Here is an 18571-nt window from a genome sequence, read left to right on the forward strand (position 1 = left end):
TTCACCAAATTAGATGGAAATTGTGAAATTCACCTTGGTCATATAAGTGTTTTTTATTAAAATTTTCACCTGAATTTGTCGGATGGAGGTTCCGTGTTCAGTCAGATCACCGTAAGACATAGGAACGTATTTCAAGCTGGGTTTTCAATAATAAATGTCCAGTTATTCAGTTTTTTATTATCACAGACTCTTAAGACCATAATTTTCGATAATCATTTTAAATATCTTACTTTATATTGAACACTTTAAGGTAAAACTCATCCATTAGCTTGAACAACTGCACTAGTGATTCTTGGGCTATAAGTTCCTAACGGAAAATTTATTTTTTATTATTCAACTGTAATTCGTTCACTGATTTTCAAGTTACCTCGCATACTACAATGGGAACACTGACGCATTCCGCGGCTCTGAAACAAAAAAGTATCCAATCAATTTTGAATTCGATTCCTCTATAATCAATCGGGATATTACTTGTATTTATAGAAATTATTTTCGCGGTTTTTAACTTTGGTCAAATTCATCCCATATAAATTTCCGCAATCCATGACTCGTCCGTCGTCGAAGCACGATTGTTACCAGGAAGTCTTTCGAGGGACACGAATTTGATTTCAGGAAGTCTTTAAGGAAAATATAAACCGTTTACCTCGCATAAACTTACGATGGCGATAAAGTTCACGTGAAAGCTACATTTCGTTGGATAAAATTATTATCGTTGGATTTATACATTGCCCTGAACATTTTGGCTCGCGTGTTAACTTTAAACGACTTTACTTGTAAAGTCAAGCCAACCTAGATTTTATCATTATAATGGAAATGTTAACTTGAAACGTCTTTCAGGTAGTCAATTATTCTATATAGGCCAGCATCTAAATGTAGTGTTTACGTTTGTAAATATATCGAGAGGTAAACACTTAAAATGTTTAAAAAAGGAACGTGTTTTCATTATTTGAATTGCGGGTTTTAATTTTTTTTTATTCTAGGTACAATATTACATAAAACAATTGTTAACCTTCGTAAAATCAATCGATATGGTAGCGTCACTTTTAGCGAGCTATGTTTCGTTAAGAATTGTTCAGAACCTTACTTTCGAAAAAAAGTAAAATACTTGAATGCATTCCCAAAGTACAGTTTCGAATAGTTCATCACGTTTCGACATAAAAAAGTGTTATACGATAACGGCGCTTCTATACCATTAACTCGCTAAATAATAATATTTATAGAAGCGACGAAGTTAATCAGGATTTAACAAAGAATTTAGTGTTTAGTGGTAGGTAGAGATTAATTTGATAATAACTTCAAAGATGAAGGTGGCTATGGCAATTGCCAAACCGTAGGCAAATATCAAGAATGCCCCGTACGCTTCGTTGATTGTCATGGCTGAATGAGTTTTCAGTGGTTTTTGCCAAACAACTCTCGAAATGTAGAAATTGTTTTTCATAAAGAAATAATCCAAGACACGCGTCTCGGTGGTCACGTACGTTCTAAAAAAGCAAAGTTAAATAGATCAGTTTTAAACACTGTTCAAATTGCAATTCAAACAGGGAGCCGCGTCTTTCTTACATAAGATCTATCTGCTCAATCAGCTCGGGGCAACTTTTCAATTCTCTACTGAAAGGAAAGACGAATAGCTGATTTCTGATCAGCTCCGCGTTGAAGTAAAAGACTAAATTTCTCGAGTCAGCGTCGGCTTTCAGAAGAACTGGCAGAAGATTTTTGAGGTACAACTCTGATATTAAGCCTCCTGCCATTCCCAAAAAGAATCTCCGATAAAGATCAATGTCTAAGGCCTCAAAGAAACCCAAATATTCAACTCTCGAAGCCAACGACAATTCCGGTTGACTATCCATGATGGAATTTTCCTATTGTACCGCGATTACAAAATCAGAATACTCTAACGAAGAAACCTTTCGCCTTACCCATTCTTTGAAGTACCCGGCGGCGTTATCGCTACGGCTAAATGTAATTTTTGCCTGGGTGTATTTGCTGAAACTTTCTAGATTGTCGATCAAGATATGTTCGGTCGAGTACAGCTCCGTTTTCAAGGCGGATCCCATGAATATTGATATGATTAAAATGGCTATCAACCACGAACCGACGGTGATCCTCCATGAAAGGCATTTTGGAACCCGTAGAAAGGCTGAAACGTCATTTGAAAGACATTCGTCTTGAAAGTCAAGAGTCACGAAAGGGGAGTACTTACGCTCGTAAAAAAATACGCCAACAAAATCCCACGAAAAACTCAAATAATTTCGAACTTTTCGACCAATAGAAGTTTTCCTTTGTCGTCTTTCCTGACCACTGTTCGTAACGAATTCGGAAAGCCCGGCCAAGAGTGGCAGAGCGACGATACACAATAGAAGCAGACATGAAACCTGAAAAAACCAATTATCTTTAGAATGTTTTACGCGAGGATACGTCGCTCGTTTGGTCTGGTACCGTGTTGTCGAGGGTCAAGAAGGACATGGAATATTTTCCAACTTCAGTCGGTGGTCCCGTTATTAAGATTAGTTCCGAGGTAAAGAACGCCGGTGTATGGTACCAAAAGGTGTCCTTGGCAATGTCCGAAAGCTCCACGGGAAATAGTACGGCAAACCTATCCTATAGTACGCGATTAAAGTTCGTCTTACTCGTGAATTGGACGGTAATTATGAAATCCTTTAAGTGTATTCGTCCAATTTTACCTGGATTTGTACGACGGAGCTAACATTTGTAGTCAGTTCATGGTAAGGTATTTCAACGTACTCGAACCTGGGCATTTATTTTATCAGAATTATCAGAAGCTCGCGTACGCAAAACGCGTCTCTAGAATCACGCGCGTCACGCGTGCTGTTTTCAACTATTCATAGTCCTTAATATCAACTCCTTACTTTATGTTAAACACTTTGACGTAAATCTCGTCCATTAACTTCAACAACTGCACCATGGAGTCTTGAGATAGCATCTCCTAATTGGCAAGTTTTCACTCTTAAATATCTCGTTTAAAGTTACGTGATTTTAAATTACCTCGCACACTAGAATGGGAACACTCACGCCCTTCGCCGCTCTGAAAAAGTATTTCTTTAGCAATAGCTTCAAACTTAATCGAATTAAATTTTAATACTTGTATTTGAAGAAGCGATCTTCGCTGTTATTAAGTTTAACGATGTTTGCCCCAAAGACATTGCCGCAATTCATGGCTGATCTAAAATTCAATATATTTCTAGAATATAAGTATATCTTCTCCCTACGCTGCGAATGATGCTAAAACAATCTTGAAGTTTTTAATAGAACCAAGCTTCTTAAGTTATACCTTTATGTCGTCAAGACCCGAAGTGACTCTCGACTTTATTGATCAACGATACATTTGGAAAAGACGGTAAAACTTATGCCAGGAAGCGTTACGAGGAACCTTTACGGTGCCAAGATGATGTTTATATCGTATCCTTTAATTGTCGTCAACTTGACGCGAGTGTGGGGAGTTTATTCGAGTACCAGCACACGGTGAAGACTGATTAATATTCTCTGTCCAGTGACGCTTTCTATTTGTTCTTTATATTTAGGTCTATAGCGTGATCAAAATAATAAAAACGGCAAACCCTATACCGTGTGGGCTTAATTAAATTCAGAGACTTTTTAACTCAACTGGACCGTAACGAAGAAGCGAAGCGAAGTTGTAAGAACACGCGTGTGCACGAGAATCATTCCAACTTCAGTCCTGTCGTGAATGGAGAGACCCTGTGCACGCGTACTGGTTTGTTGATTTCTATAAAAGACATTTAGTAAGTTAGTAATGTAACCAAATTGATCGAGAAATGTAGGGTACCAGTTTCCCTACTTAGGGCTAAAAATGCATTCAAAGGGATATTGATCCATGGATGCTAAGTTGATGGATTTTTTCGAATAACTTATACCATTAGTATTAACTTTATTTTATTCAATCAAAACGGGTACATGGTATTTGAGTAATTCTCTATGAGTTACCATGTTTTATTTAGTGTATGTCGTTTAAAATTGTTTAAAATATTGAAGAACCGCGAAAGTACGGTATTCTTCAGAGCTCTGTTTTTAAAGTTTTTGACAAGATGACTGTTCTACAAAAATGCTATAAATTGAGAAAATGATCATATCTACAAAATATAACAGTTAACTTCAGGGTCGACCACTTAATCTAATCATCCCATAGTGCCTAATACTGCCAAAGGCAGTGGATTGCTGATTCTCAAAAATATTAGATAAAATGTGGAATTAGTTTCAGGAAAAGAAAATACGCGAGAATGATCCAATATATTCATTAACACCTCGAGGTATCACTATCAAGAAATAATTCTTAATTATGACCATTATAATCAAAGATTTTAATAATTATAATAATAATTGTTAACATAATATCAGATAATATCGGCAATTTTGCTCCATATTTCGACTACAGTAGGTTTAAATACTCCATTTCAGCTCTTGAAACATAAGCAGACGATGCCCTGATACTGTCTGCTCAAATATTTCAGCTTTCGGACGGAAATCGGAGTACCGCGGCCATTGTTATCGTTTCGATGTGATTGATGCTTAGCGTTATCGCAAGTTTTTCAAGTCGTAATCCATTTTAATCAGTTATGATTAAGCTTTATACGTGATAGCCCTTTGCGTCTCAGGTTTTATTTTCTAGAATTATTAGCCTAATTTAATTTTGAACCATGATTGATTCAAACGCTAGTCCAGAAGCCATAACCCACTTTTACATTGGACTATCTTTGGCAGTTAGTTCTTGTTTGTTTATTGGCGCAAGTTTCATCGTCAAAAAGAAAGGGCTTTTGAAAATCAGCAAACAAGGACAAACTAGAGCTGGTAAGATCGCTAATTAATATTCTTCAATCAGTTTAAGGTTGTAGGTCAACTGGTTTTTCAGTTGAAACCCTGTCCTTTTTGGGTTCTAAGGGGTGGGTGCCTGCCATATTAGTTGGCCCATAGCATTTGACCTTTCTATTGTATTACGAGGTCATTAACGCAAAGCACCGTCTTAGTCTTAGCTAGAAATGAATTAACATTACAGGGTTGAACATTTTATCATTTTCATTTCGATAGGGTCTGGTGGCTATGGTTATCTTAAAGAATGGATATGGTGGGCTGGGATGTTATCTAGTAAGTTTATACGTAACATCTGTCTTCATGGGTGAATTTATTCATCTTTTATTCAAAGTGACTGTTGGCGAGGCCGCAAACTTTGCCGCCTATGCCTTCGCACCGGCTTCCCTCGTGACTCCCCTTGGAGCACTTAGTGTACTTGTTAGGTACTTCTGAAACTTTCTCCTGATACCAAAACATATGACACGTTCTGGTCATTATAACATTTCTTAACTTTCTCATTACATTCAGCGCCATACTGTCATCGTACTTTTTAGGTGAACGCTTAAATCTTTTAGGAAAAATTGGATGTTTGTTATGCGTCTTAGGCGCGACTGTTATTGTTCTACACGCACCGAAAGAAGGGACTGTTGATAGCATAGAACAAATGGGAACAATGATGAAAGAACCAGGTACGTTTAATTTAATAGGCAGATCTTTCAAGTTGTATTTGTTCATTTAACATAACTGTAACACTTCATTGCTTATCATAGTAATATTTAAGTTTTGTGAGAGATTCATCGTAATGTGTTAATTTAATTTCATTGCATTACCGTAGTGTAAGTGCGGGAACCCCTTTTGTACCTATTGTTGGGGAGCTTTTGTACCATTAATGCACTGCTGACTTGTTTTTCGCGCAGTTTTTAATGGTTTGGTAATTTTTAATTGAAGGCTTCATCATCTACGTATTTTTCGTGGTGACAGTCAGCCTGGTTATGATTATCTTCTACGCCCCAAAATACGGCGGTACTAACGTATTAATATACGTAATAATATGCTCCGTGATTGGTTCGTTATCCGTCATGGGTTGCAAAGGTTTAGGTCTGGCCTTAAGAGAAACGTTTAGCGGTGAACGAAACGAGTTTTCCAATTGGTTAACTTGGTTCATCATCTTTTCGATCATTTTATGTATCGGAGTTCAAATGAACTATTTAAACAAAGCCTTGGATAGTTTCAATACTTCGGTGGTGACCCCGATATACTACGTCTTTTTCACTACATTCGTCATAGTCGCGTCCGCGGTATTGTTTAAAGAATGGGGGAATATGGGCGCTGAAGACGTCATGGGTAACTTGGCCGGCTTTATTACCGTCATCTGCGCCATTTTTCTTTTAAACGCCTTCAAGGATTGGGATATATCGTTGAACAATCTACAAACGTTGTTCCAAAAAGTTGAATCTAAAACGGAACCCATTATAGAGGAGCGTGAACAATCCGGGGACGCGTGTACGGTCGAAACCAGATTGTTACATTCTCATAGCCGCGAAAACAGCGGCACGTTTAGAACGGGTTTAAATTCGTTAAGGCCAAGTTCTAACGAAGAAGCCAGTCATTCTATGAGTTACATATCCTACTGATCTGATCAGATCAGTAGGTGTCACTTACTTGTTCGTTATTGTCGAGCCCTAGTCAAAAAGAAACGTATCTGAAAGGTTTTTAGTCGAACAAGTACGAGAATTAACTTAAGAACAAATCCAATTGCGTCAGTAGTTAATTGGAGACGATCTCCGACCACAATTGTTAATTAGTTTTATACCGAATTAATTAAAACTGTAAATAAGAAATGTAACATTTTTCTACAAATAAAAACGTATGATTCAATGTTTGTCTGGACAATTTTTGTTCGAAAAATCGTTCGGAATGTGTTGGCAATCACTGAAGAACAAGTTATATGCAATTGTCAATGAAGAAAAGACGAGGAATTCAACTGTAAACCATACTGTATTTTAATTACTATACCATATTTTTTCAGGATAGCTTTACATTCAATAATAATAAAAAACACAAAATATTAATTAACTATGGCAAGGTTTAAAGCGTAATAATCGTAATTAGTGTTTTTCTCTCTGTGTGTGTGTGTTAGGGGGAAACTTAATCGCATTGTTGGGCGTTAAAACTTGAAAACTCATGATTTAAGATAATTAAGTTCTACTTAGTTTTATTTTGTAAAAACGGTAATAATAATAATTAATAACGAAAACAGAGGCATTAAAATTACGTTATAAAACTCTTTTAACATATTAATGGTCAATTATTATATCATTATTTTAAAAAGTTCGATAAATTTTTATCTCCTTTGAAATTTATCATACGAAAACTGATCGATTGATTGGAACTCACCAAAAACCTTAGGAACTAATGTAACATTGGCAACTGGTCCGTAATTATTAATTAATTAATTAATTAATTATATAATTAATTAAGAAGGGATAATGAAGTCGCCGCCAAATCTACACTTTTCGATGATTCTAATGACGTCACTAAGCTTCTTCTAAGTTTTCAAAGCGGTACTCAGGGTGCGTTATGTCATTACGGGAGGTCACGTGATGCTGAAGATATAATTTGCTAATGATATTCGATCGGTAAACGGTTAGGTTTTATTTACTTTATAGACTTCATTTTCCCTTTTAATTAACGAAAAAGCTGTACATATAAAATGAAATTTAATGAATGCGGGGGGCAGGGAGATTGGGGGAGGGGGGGTTAAATGATATTTACAATGTAATAATGAACTTCATGACTAAACAAAACGAGAGTCATAAATTATCACAAAAACCTTTCCTTAAGGGAAATTAAATTATAAAAAAAAAAAACCGAATAAACAACTACGTACGCCAAAGTTATTATTACAAAAAGTTTCGTTTCTCGAACCATTTGTTTTTTTTTTTTACGGTTCCGAACACTATGTAATGTAATGCTTATGTTTATGTTTTTTTTTAGTCCATATAAACACTCACGCACAGTTTTAGTTTCGTTTAGTTTAAATGCTTAAGTTTGAAACGTTTGATATGAAAAAGGATGGAAGAAATATATAGGTCTCTTTTATGTTACGTTACGATTACGATCTGAATTAAAAACACATTCTTTTTAATGTGGTTAAAGAAAAGTCATAGTAAAATCAATGAAACAGGAACCGAAACCACAACCAACTCAGTCCGACGACGACGACGATGACCTCGACCATCTTTCGCTTTTAATTATGGTTTTTTAATTTAATTATATTTCTTTTGATGTACGTTATGAAAATGTGGAATGAAGAAGTGTTAATTGTTTATCGTTTAGTTCTTTACGTTTTAGAAAATAACAACAACAACGTGTTGGATTTCGTTGTAAGATAAGATTAGCAAACCCTTTTAAATGTCTCTAACGGCCCTTGTTCTTAAGCGGCTAAGCTTAAAGGGGCTGACCGACCCCCTCTCCGAAGATCGTCGTTTGTCCCACGGTCCCTTTTCTCGAAGAAAAGAGTTTGCTAAAATTCTTTGTTTTCTTAAAGAAAGAAAGAAAGAAAGAAAGAAGGTTCGTACAAGACAATAGCAACTTTGAAGAAAAGAAAGTACATCGCGCGACATGATGAAAAACTGTACGCGGATCTAATAAGGCGGCGGCAATCAGTCACTTCGTTTCCTACTTTGAATTCTGTGTGTTCGTTAATTAATGTTTTAATTTTATTTTGTTTGTAGTTAGAAAGTAAAAAACGTACAAAACAAATTAGGCCCCCCTACATTATTTGGATCTCTCTTATTTCTAAATTGCCATTTATGACGCACCGCCACGTAACTATGTATGATTCGAGACGATAACACCGGGTCGCGTCGAATTTCCACTCATCGTATGAATTATTTGTTTTCTTACGTATTCGTGGCCTCCGTTTTGAAGAGCGACGACGCTCTCTAAGTTACCATTAGACGCTTGTTCGTGAGAAGCGACGGCGGCGTCTCTCGTGACGTCACGCGATAAGACGTTGTTGGAGCGTTCGTTTTCCATCTCCGTTAAAACGACGTCGGGTTTGGGGTCGTCGCGGAAAAGGTGATCGCCTTCCAAATGCCTGATGGCCTCGACGATGGTTTCCAGATTTTGTCGCGACGTGCTGGCGTGATAGAGACGCGGCTGTTGTTGGCTGACTACGTGCATCGACGTCGCTTGTTGTTGTTGTTGCTGCTGCGGGGACACCGTTAAAACGTTATTCGACGACGCTAAACTCGAGATGGAAATCTCCGAGCTGATTATTTCCCCGTTATGTATGATATTGACGTTGTTGTTTAAGGGTATCATGGGGGAATCGGAAGGTGATGAGTGCGTCGGAGACGGGATACTAATGCAAGGTGTATTCATGGGACATTCTTGTTCAATTTCGTATTCTTCGCCCATGTTGTTTACCACCGAGTTTGTAACGATAATCGTTTTGGGTGTCGAAGAGGATAAATCTTCGGGGATTTCGTCCACCGATGTTGTTGTTATTAGAGAAATGCATTTGTATTCGACATTATCGTTTTGAGTCATTTCCTCCTCCTCTTTTACGTCATCGTGATCTTGAAGAGCGTCTTGGAGTAGATCTGCCGATTCGGCTTCCTTAAGGAACGCCTAAGGAAAAATAAGCAAATCGGGAACAAAGTTAGAAGGTGAACTTACACGAAAGAGATACGCGAGTCGCGTCGCGTTACCTCTTCCCCAGTTGTTGTTGTTGTTGTTGTTGTTAGGTAGGGATAGGCGATTTCCATTTGGCTTTTATTATTTGAAAGGAGCGTCTCTCCCGATGTAATCTTGGATTGCTCTTGGAGACTGTGGTTTTGATCTTCAAGAACCATTCTCAGTCGTCTCTCGCGATCCAGTTGGACCCTCAACTCCAATAACTCTCTCCGTAAATCCTCCATTGTTGGTTCTTTACCAGATGGACTCATATTACCAATTCCTTCGTCCGACGATTCTATAAAAACCTTGAAAGGTTATAACCTATTCCAACAGCTCGGACACGCGCGTATGTCCGTTCAATCCACGAACCTGCTTGAGCCTTCCAATGCTTCTTAACCTCAAAATCCGTAGATGTTGCGCCGTGATTGTTAGCCGCGTTTTCGGGCTTTTTTCTTTTGGGTAAGGGGGAGTCGAGACTGCTGGCATCGCTGTCGGGGTTCAATTGATGGTTGAGGAGTCTCTTTAGGTGACAATTCTGCGTTAGGAGTCGCGTCTTCTCCTGTTCCAGTTGGTAAATGAACTCGGATGTATGTTGCAAAATAGCCGCCTGAAAGACGCCGCGTTAAAAAAGGGGCTCAATACGTCTCCTAAAAGGAGTTTACGCGTTATTTATTTACGAAGCGTACTTTGCTAAGTTTTTCGCCTTCGTGATGAGGAAGCAAAGTTCTCAAAGATTGAAAACCCGCGTTGATACTTTGCATACGTCTGCGTTCGTTGCTATTGGCGATCTCTCGCCTTATGCGCTTTTCTTGCTCCAGTTGACTCTTAGGCGAACTTGGGCGACTACCCAATCTAAATTAAGTTCATTTAACATTACGGAAGGCGTCTAACAATTTTTGAGACGCGGAAAATGATTGGGGAATAAACAGCGTAAATAAGTAAAATAATTGTTTTATTGGGTATGTTTTTATTAAATCTTGGATTGCATGTGTCCTTTAAATCAATAGGCTTGTTAATTCCGTGGGCGCAGTGTTAGTGTGAGACTATGGACTCGTGTTTTGTGACGTTATAGGTTTACTTATTGGTTTTAAAAAAATTTTATTTTTGAATTTCATAGTTTGAAGGAAACTATTAATGTGTTTAATTAATTAACATATTAAATAGTCGTCAGTATTTATATGTCGCCGCGGAATTCTGTTTTCCCACATGTCAGGGCGTATTGTTTTGATTACGAAATAGCGATCATATGATTGTTTTTAATGTTACATAATTTGGTTGAATTCTTTATTTACTCATTCTCTAAATCATTCTATTTATACTTGCAGAAATATTTTAATATAGAGTGCTGTCAGAAGCGCGGGTGTGACGTCACCCATGCTGTTTTCCCATAAAGAAAAAACGGTAACTGTCATGGCCGCCCATTGCTAAAGGCAGACTCGTGACGTTTAACCTTGGATCTGAGGTCACAACTGACAGCACTCTATATAAAATCTACAATTAATGTTGATAGGAATTTAAAGAATGCGAAGTTGGAGAGTTGGCCTAGATTAGAATCATTCGATTTAATTAAATTTTAGAAGGCAAGGCTTATTGCTACAATTAACGTTGATACGAAATGAATTCGAGGAATGTTACGTTGGGGAGAGGGGAGTCCGGCCTCGAATCTCTCATTGAATTAAATTTTTTAAAAGCCAAGGCTTAAAAATGGCTTGTTAAGGCTATATTTTCCGGCATCAGCCACGTTTCCCATAAGAAAACCGTTGGCGTGCCGCGTTTCGTAATGGATTCCATTTAGTACAATCTCGAGTGGCCGCCATCGAACCAAATTATAGTGGCGAATAATCCGACTCGAAACCCCCATAAACACGCTCATTTCTTATCCAAATTTAATAGAATCCAATTCTAAAGGTTTTGTCAGGGGCTAATAATAAGCCAGCTTGGTGTAGGAGAATATTTTCGTTAAGCCTTATTAGGGTCAAAATCCGAAAAATTGTAGGACTGGACGGAGGAGTACTAGGCGAGAGCGCCTGAGTTAAATGGGCGTAGAGCGACGGGACGGGAACACGCGGCGGCGTCGGCTGGCGCGAGAGCAGAGAGGAAAGGCAGGGCCGGCGAAAATACAACGCGCTCCCTCTACCCTACAGAGTACAACGCAATCTCCCTCAGGCCGCCTCCTTAAGCCTTACCTGCACAAACTGCCGATAACTTCTTCTTCTTGCCGGCGAAACTCGTGGTAAATTCGACGTTTTTCACTGCTCCGATTATACACCGACATTTTCGAAGCCGTCCCGCGCGATTTTATCCGCAAAAATAATCCTGTTAAAGCTTATTTTTCGACGAATATCCAAATATTTCAAAACTTGCCGTAAAACCGTACACACCGATTCAGTAAATGGCTGCGTTTGGCGGGAAACCACAATCGGGCCAAAATCGAAAAACGTCCGCGCCGATTTTTTCCTACTTTTAAACGCTTTTAGCCGAAGAAAATGACATATTATATTAAGTTTACTCTTATTTAATAAGTTTATTACTAGTTAGTAAAGTGTAAAGTGGTACTTTATTGATAATCGAACGTTACAAGACGAACTATATCCTTTAGCGGAGGGATATTTGTCGGCATTCCGTGGATCAGCTGTCGGGGATGGTTAGGCGCGGGAAAAGCCTCGCGCACCAGCTGTCTATTGAAATGGTTGGGAGAATTTGTGTAGTCTGGAATTTAAAACTCCTTAAAAATCGTATTTCAAGCATTCCAGGAGTAAATTCGAGTATATAAGTTAAATATTAGTATTGTTCCTTGATTCTGGCTAAAAACATTCGGCCTCTAAGGTTTGAAAACCTTATAATTAAATGGTAAATTATGTCATGGTCCAGATTCTCCATAGTAGACTACTACGTCTGGAATTCCGAAAGCGGGACGTCATCATGTGACCTAGCTTTTTACTAAGAGAAAAAAGCCAATGATGTTAGTCAATCAATATTGGCGGGAAGTAGCCGGGAGCATGCTATATAGTTTCTCTTATTACAACATTTCTTTTGTGATAATAATCTAACTTAACCAATGATATTAAACTTCCTCTTTACTGTGTCAAGTATTATACACCTAGCCTTTTTTTAAACAAGTTTAATAATTTATGTGTAAATATTTTGTAACTTATAAAATAGGAGTTGGCGTTTCACTATATCGTCTCATAGAGATAAAAGCAGTCAAATCGGGAAGGTGCGGCTGCCCTTTAAAAAGGTGTCTCTCCGCCACGTGTCTTCAGTATTTGGCGGGACATTTAGTCGTGTTCATACTCCGTATATACTTACAAATCATTTTGACACATTGTCTGTGTAGATTATTTTTGAATATGAAAACGTGCCAGTGGTAGAGATATAATAGTCATTGTAAAATAGCAACTATTACCTTGAAAAACTTATTGACTGTTTTCAAAATCGGTAATGTGAACGGGGCTTTTCAGTTTGATTTTTAAAGACCACATGCGAGCGCATTTGTTTTTTTTTTAATATTTTTATTTTATAAACAATATAGATAAAAGTACAAAATATTTAATATCACAACGACTGCATTTATGCTTCTTTATTTAGAAATTCCCAAACTCGGGCATTAAATTCGGTTGGGGCATCCAATTGACACCAATGAGAGGCGCCCCTCAGAATTCTTAAATTAAACTTGTCAACGTACATGGCAGATTGCGTGGCCGACAAAAGGGACAGCGCTATGTCCTTGTCCCCCCAAAGTAACATCATGGGACATTGAATTCGGTACGGTTCAGTTCTTGATTGTGACGCTGAAGCTCCGAGATTGGCTCGATAATAATTTAGAGCGTGAGTCAAGGCACCTATTGATTGTTTGATTGATATGTTAAAATAAATAAAGAGACTAATGGTGCTGGAAAGAGTCCCTTATCTTTAACTTGTTTGGGGACAACAACAACAACAAGAAGATAAGAATAAGATCACCATTGGTTTCCTAAGTAAATCGCGCCATCTATCAAACTTCTAAGCGTTTCAAGTGACTCTTTCCGGAACCGATTATCCTTTTAAAATGACGTACAACGCGTTTTTAGGGGGCGTATTAAGAACTATATTTTGAAGTAATAGCGTTACTATTTCCTGGAGTAGTGATTGGGCAATGTCACGTGACTTTCTGTCGTCTGCGTGAAACGAAATTCCGAAGATAAGCCCCCCCCCTTACATAACACATTGTAAATCGCTTTAAGAGAGCATGGTTGCGCGAACGAAGTCAAATGCTGAAAAACTAGAAGCGACACCGGAATTCCTCTTATTCCTCGCGTCGCTTCTATTTATTTTCTCGCTTTTAAAAGTTGTTTTACCGGGTTTTGAATAAACGTATTTATAAGCTTCCAATTCTTCCTCGGTTAACATTTGCTTTTGTTTGTTTCTGAATAGCTTGTTGAAGAATGCCAAATCTTCGGATTGCAGGGTCATTTCGGGCATTCTTGGCAATTGGAAATAAAACGTGTACCTTTTTTGAAAAGTATTCCGCCATTTTAATTTCTTTAAATGAACGCTAAATCACGTGTTGAGGAAATAGAGATACCATGACATAAGGAATTGTTTCCACGACGATTGGATAGTTTTGGCGAAAGCTTTCGGATGAGGAGCGTTGGCTACTATTAAGTGACTGACTAATTGCGGGTATTTGGCGGCCAGCTGGTACGATAGGAAACCACCCCAATCGTGTGAAATGACGATGGCACTTCCGGAAGGGTTTTTAGCTGAAAAACCAAGGATTTACTTATTTGATAGGAGCGACGGGTCACTCGTTATACTTACCAAAGCACTTTATGACTTCACGCAAGTCTTCCACTATTTCCGCCATTTTGTAATCTTCTAAATTGGGTTTCCTTTCGGAATCACCGTATCCCCTTAGGTCAATTGCAACGACACTATAAAGGGTATTAAAATAATCCTTCCGGTTTATATATGACGTCACTAATTTCTTATGTACGATCCCTATCTTGTATATTGACCCGTACCAGTATTGCCTGCAAAACTCCTTAAGTTGATGCTTCCAAGAGTACCAAAAGTCGGGAAATCCGTGAATAAGTAACATTAAAGGGTTATTTGGATTCCCATTTATGACGTAATGAATCTTGGCATTCTATACATTATTTTGATATGATTATTATTTTGTAGGCGTCATTTTAATCACTAATTTAATCGCCATCTCGTAAGGTTCCTACTTAACCATAGAGAAAATAGACTTTTCAATAGGAAAATATATACCTTTTGAGATTGCAACCGTTAGCTAGTCGACTAAAATCCAATTTTAAAATGGTCAGAAACGTTCATACAAAACGGGGGTTTTTCAATGAAAATTTCTGTCCATTTTAAGATTGGATATCGAGGGGTTCCGTAATACAACTAGGCACTATACCGGCAAGTTCAAGTATCCGTGTTGACCAAGGGCGGGGTCGGTCAAACAAGCCGGTGGAACAGTCCGTTCTTTCTTATAAAAATATTTACTTCGACCAACTTTGAACATTCGAATCACGGTAGAAATTAATATTACAAACCCGTAAAAATACGAGAGGAAAATCTTTACGACTGCAGAAACCATGTTTTAAAATCTAAATGAATATTTCTATGATCTGTCTCTTTTAAAGCGTGGCGACCTCCGAGAAGCCAAGTTTTCAACTTGAGAATTGACGATGGTTTTTTGTATCGTGATTACCCGCTATTATCTAAAGTCCAAAGGGGAAGCTGATAAATTTCGTGATAAAATTCTCAAGGTTGTGTACGCTTTTTCAATAGAGTCACTCGTAAGGGAAAAAAATCTATTTTTGAAACTGTTACTACTCGATTATATTAATTTGACTAGATATCAGATAGCAATAATCATGTTCGTAAATACATACATCTACGATCAAAGAGTGAATCAAGTATAGGAGTATATAAAACTGGAGACCGAATTGAACGTTTACTATATACCAAAATTAAGGGCAGGAAATACATAAAAGTAGATGAAATTATTCGAAAATCGGGCAAAGCGCTGTAGATGTTTTTGCACCTTTTAATTTACCTACGTCGCACCCCTACTCTGTTAAATTAGGTTGTTAAAGACCACATGCGGGAACCAAATGATATTATATAGAACTCGTGAAAGCCATTTAATGTTGTCCTTGATTTTATTTTTGGAGAGATTTTTCACTAGTATTAGTAAACTCGCGTGCAAAATGTATGTACGATTGAAGGAAATTTCAACTTTCTATGAAGATTTTGGGACTGATAAAGCTAAATGATTGATCTACGATGAATTTAGTATCTTATTCAAAAGGTAGATGGAATTAACTGTAAATCCTTTTACTCTATGACAAGATAAAGAACTCGTTAACAACCGTGTTCGTATTGCGATGTCCATGGTAGGAGTAGCGTAATGTCTTTGGTACAATCGGACGTATTGTGTTTGAACTAATTTATTGTAATCACTAATTCCTTTTTTTTCTGTCACCACCTGGCGTGTAATTTATTTATGAAGCTTTGTTTCTGATAAAATGTCACCATTCAAATTATTTAGCGCCGCCATTGTTGTTAACTCTGTAAAAACACAGTTTCCATCAAGTAGCATGCAACGCGAATTTGTAATTACACCATTCTCAGCACGAGTAATTGTACCACGAAAGCTACCACCCAAGAATATTCTTCTCTTGTATTCCTCTTGAAGTCGTTAAACTATCATCGGAAAGCGCCCTTTTTTTGTACTAATGCCAATTCTAAGTTTAGCCAAGGAACCTCAAAAAACGGGAACGTTTTTCGGGCAAATGGTGGTCGCGAAACGTAGAATTAAAATACGTGACACGTAAATAACGTAATGGGTAATTAAAATACAAAATGGTTATCCTAATTGAGTTGTCCTAATCCGCAGATAAGAATAATACAAAATGAGGTTCGGCCCAGAAACGAATCATTTTCTTTATTCTAACATTGGACGTCTTGTTGTTACGAATATGGTAAAGTGTGCCTTGCCTTTTCAATTTACATTCTACGCTGTATTTTTTTAAGCCCGTCGCATCGTGTCTTTTAAAACCCTTTAACCCTGGTCCAGGTATAATAAAAGTGGTAGTATGGGGCGACAGGCTAAGCCGGAGCGAGTCAATGTAAGTGGGTAGCCTGCGCTACTTGAAGAAACGCGAGCTGCTCAAGTTCGTTTCGCGTATTGTTGTATTTCGCGTTCTCGAGATCGTTTCGACCATACTAAGCGGAATATTTCGTTGGCCCCTTTTTTCTCCTTCTTCTTCTTACCTTCCGGCGTTCTTGGACAAAAGGAATGTGGCCCGAGGAGGGACTCTTTCAATCGATAAAACTTGGTATAAAACAGAAATCACCTGTTCAGTAGAGCGACAACTCTACAGTATATCAAAAATTCAACCTAGTATAGTAAATGACTAAAATATCGACAAAAATTGTCTGTTTTTTATGAGAGCGTACTAAACTCTCATAAAAATGTAATATCATCGTTGCCATAGTTTCTGGCTGGAAATGTCAGGGATTTTTTTAATATGGATCAAATTAACTGTCAGGGAAATTTTAATATGAGTAAGGTTAAATGTCAGGCAATTTCATGTTAGTTTGTTAACTTTCCTATTGTAGTAGTACAATAGCTTGAACTAACATATTTGTAAGTTCACGTAGTTAAATTTAAAACCCACAATATTATTTCGGGCTTTTCTACAAAATTTGTCAGGGAAAGGGACTTTAGACAGTCAGGGATAACAGCCCGAAAAAGTTTGTGAATTTCGCGATAAAAAATCAGCTACAACCCTAAATAGGATTTAGGCTTAGGTCATGCGTAAAAAATGGATGCTACGTCTGGTTTCCACGGACGGTTATATAGGTACCACGGCGAGGGATTTGCCCATTGAACTATAAGGGCTTTTGATACCTACAAACTGTTATGACACCAATGGGATTTGGCGCTTCCAATGTTTGACTTTCGGCTATAAAGTCAATTGGATAGACACCTCTCGACGCGAAATGTGTCCTCTGAGATACATCCTCTGAAGAACGTACACTATAGAGTGTATAGGAATTTCTATATATATTATCTTTAACGGTTGAGGATTGTGGTGGCAGACTAAGCCGCTCAACGACTATGGATACAAACCCGTCGTTATGTCCATTCAATTGAAATTGCTTCAGTGACCAATAACCGTACAGGGTAACAAATTGGGGATCGTATCAATCGCAAATAGAAGTGATGCAAAGTATCTTCGGTTGCCTGAGGTTTGATATTTCCGTGTCTCCATCTCTTTCTCTCTATCTTTCTTGGTCGACCAATCAGCTCTCTAACACGTTATCATTTATAATTTCTCACGAAAGGAAATCATTCCTATAAATGTTCTTTCAGATACTTTCGTATATAATTATCGGCACGGTGGGATATTTTATGAGTAACTCGGTGGTTTTCGATTCGAACGCTGTTAACGCTGGTAATTGGATAATCCTGACCTTTAGCAGCGCCTTGGTTCTCTTCGTAACAGCCTGTATGTCCGCGACCTTCGACTCTTTGCTCGTTATCACGTCGATTCTCGGTGACGAAAGCGTTGAAATTGCTTCGTCAAAATTCGTTAGTAATTTATTATTCTCTTTTATTATTATTATTTATCCTCAAAATGGAAACATAATTGAAATTTTTTCCCCCAGTTTTTCGCCTATCAATTCGTGTGCTCCATGTTTAGCCTTTTCAGCAGTATTGGTTTGTTGGCCATTATCGCCGAACTTAGTAGAATGGTTACGAATGTTGGTAGCCTCGAAAGAAGTGCCATAGCTGGAGCCGTACGTATTTAATTAGGCCTAATTTCATTCGCAATCATTAGTTATTTTACGGAATTAATAATTTACAGTCATTTGGGCTCTTCAGTACGATCAGCAGAGGTTTGGCCGCTGTTATTGGAAGAAATATCAATTTGAATTATTAATTTTCGTTTCAATAAATTGTAATTATTCCAATTCTTCCTGTGGTTTGTCAACAAAGGCTGGGTTGTTTACAAAATTAACGAAGGAATTTAATCATTAAAACCACTATATTCTTATCTGG

At 37.7% G+C, this 18571-nt stretch overlaps 5 protein-coding genes across 6 annotated transcripts; 2 read left to right on the forward strand and 3 right to left on the reverse strand.

Annotated features, from left to right (window-relative positions):
- Window positions 1-53: 53 nt before the first annotated feature.
- LOC149702236 (uncharacterized) lies at window positions 54-4352 on the reverse strand. 2 transcript variants are annotated; one of them, XM_089866018.1, is made up of 11 exons: window positions 3290-4352; window positions 3101-3181; window positions 3004-3043; window positions 2868-2944; window positions 2682-2748; window positions 2437-2598; window positions 2201-2372; window positions 1917-2137; window positions 1561-1859; window positions 368-1481; window positions 54-307 (listed from the first exon to the last, which is right to left on the reverse strand). In XM_089866018.1, the coding sequence occupies exons 2-10, from the start codon at window positions 3172-3174 to the stop codon at window positions 1262-1264; spliced, it is 1332 nt and encodes a 443-aa protein (XP_089722144.1). In that variant the 5' UTR covers window positions 3175-3181; window positions 3290-4352; the 3' UTR covers window positions 54-307; window positions 368-1261. The 2 variants fall into 2 exon arrangements, with proteins under 2 accessions (XP_089722144.1, XP_089722145.1); XM_089866019.1 differs by having other exon boundaries at window positions 3101-4352.
- A 105-nt stretch (window positions 4353-4457) lies between these two features.
- On the forward strand, window positions 4458-6703 carry spict (magnesium transporter spict). The gene is made up of 5 exons (XM_089866020.1): window positions 4458-4821; window positions 5059-5115; window positions 5174-5264; window positions 5350-5510; window positions 5770-6703. The coding sequence occupies exons 1-5, from the start codon at window positions 4671-4673 to the stop codon at window positions 6453-6455; spliced, it is 1146 nt and encodes a 381-aa protein (XP_089722146.1). The 5' UTR covers window positions 4458-4670; the 3' UTR covers window positions 6456-6703.
- Window positions 6704-6800: 97 nt separating this feature from the next.
- crp (transcription factor cropped) lies at window positions 6801-12314 on the reverse strand. The gene is made up of 5 exons (XM_089866017.1): window positions 11694-12314; window positions 10194-10359; window positions 9877-10114; window positions 9540-9802; window positions 6801-9459 (listed from the first exon to the last, which is right to left on the reverse strand). Exons 1-5 carry the CDS (start codon window positions 11780-11782, stop codon window positions 8656-8658), a joined length of 1560 nt encoding a protein of 519 aa, XP_089722143.1. The 5' UTR covers window positions 11783-12314; the 3' UTR covers window positions 6801-8655.
- Window positions 12315-12993: 679 nt separating this feature from the next.
- LOC149702239 (epoxide hydrolase 4-like) lies at window positions 12994-15937 on the reverse strand. Its single transcript, XM_089866023.1, has 6 exons — window positions 14912-15937; window positions 14511-14635; window positions 14308-14420; window positions 14072-14249; window positions 13845-13996; window positions 12994-13349 (listed from the first exon to the last, which is right to left on the reverse strand). The coding sequence occupies exons 1-6, from the start codon at window positions 15092-15094 to the stop codon at window positions 13078-13080; spliced, it is 1023 nt and encodes a 340-aa protein (XP_089722149.1). The 5' UTR covers window positions 15095-15937; the 3' UTR covers window positions 12994-13077.
- Window positions 15938-16122: 185 nt separating this feature from the next.
- On the forward strand, window positions 16123-18558 carry LOC149702240 (uncharacterized). Its single transcript, XM_089866035.1, has 5 exons — window positions 16123-16333; window positions 16400-16484; window positions 17882-18100; window positions 18178-18309; window positions 18378-18558. The coding sequence occupies exons 2-5, from the start codon at window positions 16416-16418 to the stop codon at window positions 18450-18452; spliced, it is 495 nt and encodes a 164-aa protein (XP_089722161.1). The 5' UTR covers window positions 16123-16333; window positions 16400-16415; the 3' UTR covers window positions 18453-18558.
- Window positions 18559-18571: the final 13 nt, after the last annotated feature.

This window comes from Phalangium opilio, unplaced genomic scaffold (genome assembly GCF_054372755.1).
Source record: "Phalangium opilio isolate 3A_F unplaced genomic scaffold, DU_Popi_V2 ptg000017l_1, whole genome shotgun sequence".
NCBI lineage: Eukaryota > Metazoa > Arthropoda > Arachnida > Opiliones > Phalangiidae > Phalangium > Phalangium opilio.

Bases quoted from the DNA above. Each gene is read 5' to 3' on its own strand.
- LOC149702240 (XM_089866035.1), top strand. From the start codon at position 16,416: ATGAGGTTCGGCCCAGAAACGAATCATTTTCTTTATTCTAACATTGGA. The intron at 18,101-18,177 runs GTTAGTAATTTA...TTTTTCCCCCAG, and splicing joins AAATTGCTTCGTCAAAATTC to TTTTTCGCCTATCAATTCGT. The intron at 18,310-18,377 runs GTACGTATTTAA...AATAATTTACAG, and splicing joins GAAGTGCCATAGCTGGAGCC to TCATTTGGGCTCTTCAGTAC.
- LOC149702239 (XM_089866023.1), bottom strand. From the start codon at position 15,094: ATGGTTTCTGCAGTCGTAAAGATTTTCCTCTCGTATTTTTACGGGTTT. The intron at 14,250-14,307 runs GTAAGTATAACG...TTGGTTTTTCAG, and splicing joins TGAAGTCATAAAGTGCTTTG to CTAAAAACCCTTCCGGAAGT. The intron at 13,350-13,844 runs GTAAAACAACTT...AACAATCAATAG, and splicing joins ATACGTTTATTCAAAACCCG to GTGCCTTGACTCACGCTCTA.
- LOC149702236 (XM_089866018.1), bottom strand. From the start codon at position 3,174: ATGAATTGCGGCAATGTCTTTGGGGCAAACATCGTTAAACTTAATAAC. The intron at 2,945-3,003 runs GTAATTTAAAAT...CTTGCCAATTAG, and splicing joins TTCCCATTCTAGTGTGCGAG to GAGATGCTATCTCAAGACTC. The intron at 1,482-1,560 runs GTAAGAAAGACG...TTGCTTTTTTAG, and splicing joins ATTGAGCAGATAGATCTTAT to AACGTACGTGACCACCGAGA.
- crp (XM_089866017.1), bottom strand. From the start codon at position 11,782: ATGTCGGTGTATAATCGGAGCAGTGAAAAACGTCGAATTTACCACGAG. The intron at 10,360-11,693 runs GTAAGGCTTAAG...AACTTAATTTAG, and splicing joins GTTATCGGCAGTTTGTGCAG to ATTGGGTAGTCGCCCAAGTT. The intron at 9,460-9,539 runs GTAACGCGACGC...ATTTTTCCTTAG, and splicing joins CAACAACAACTGGGGAAGAG to GCGTTCCTTAAGGAAGCCGA.
- spict (XM_089866020.1), top strand. From the start codon at position 4,671: ATGATTGATTCAAACGCTAGTCCAGAAGCCATAACCCACTTTTACATT. The intron at 4,822-5,058 runs GTAAGATCGCTA...TCATTTCGATAG, and splicing joins ACAAGGACAAACTAGAGCTG to GGTCTGGTGGCTATGGTTAT. The intron at 5,511-5,769 runs GTACGTTTAATT...TTTTAATTGAAG, and splicing joins AACAATGATGAAAGAACCAG to GCTTCATCATCTACGTATTT.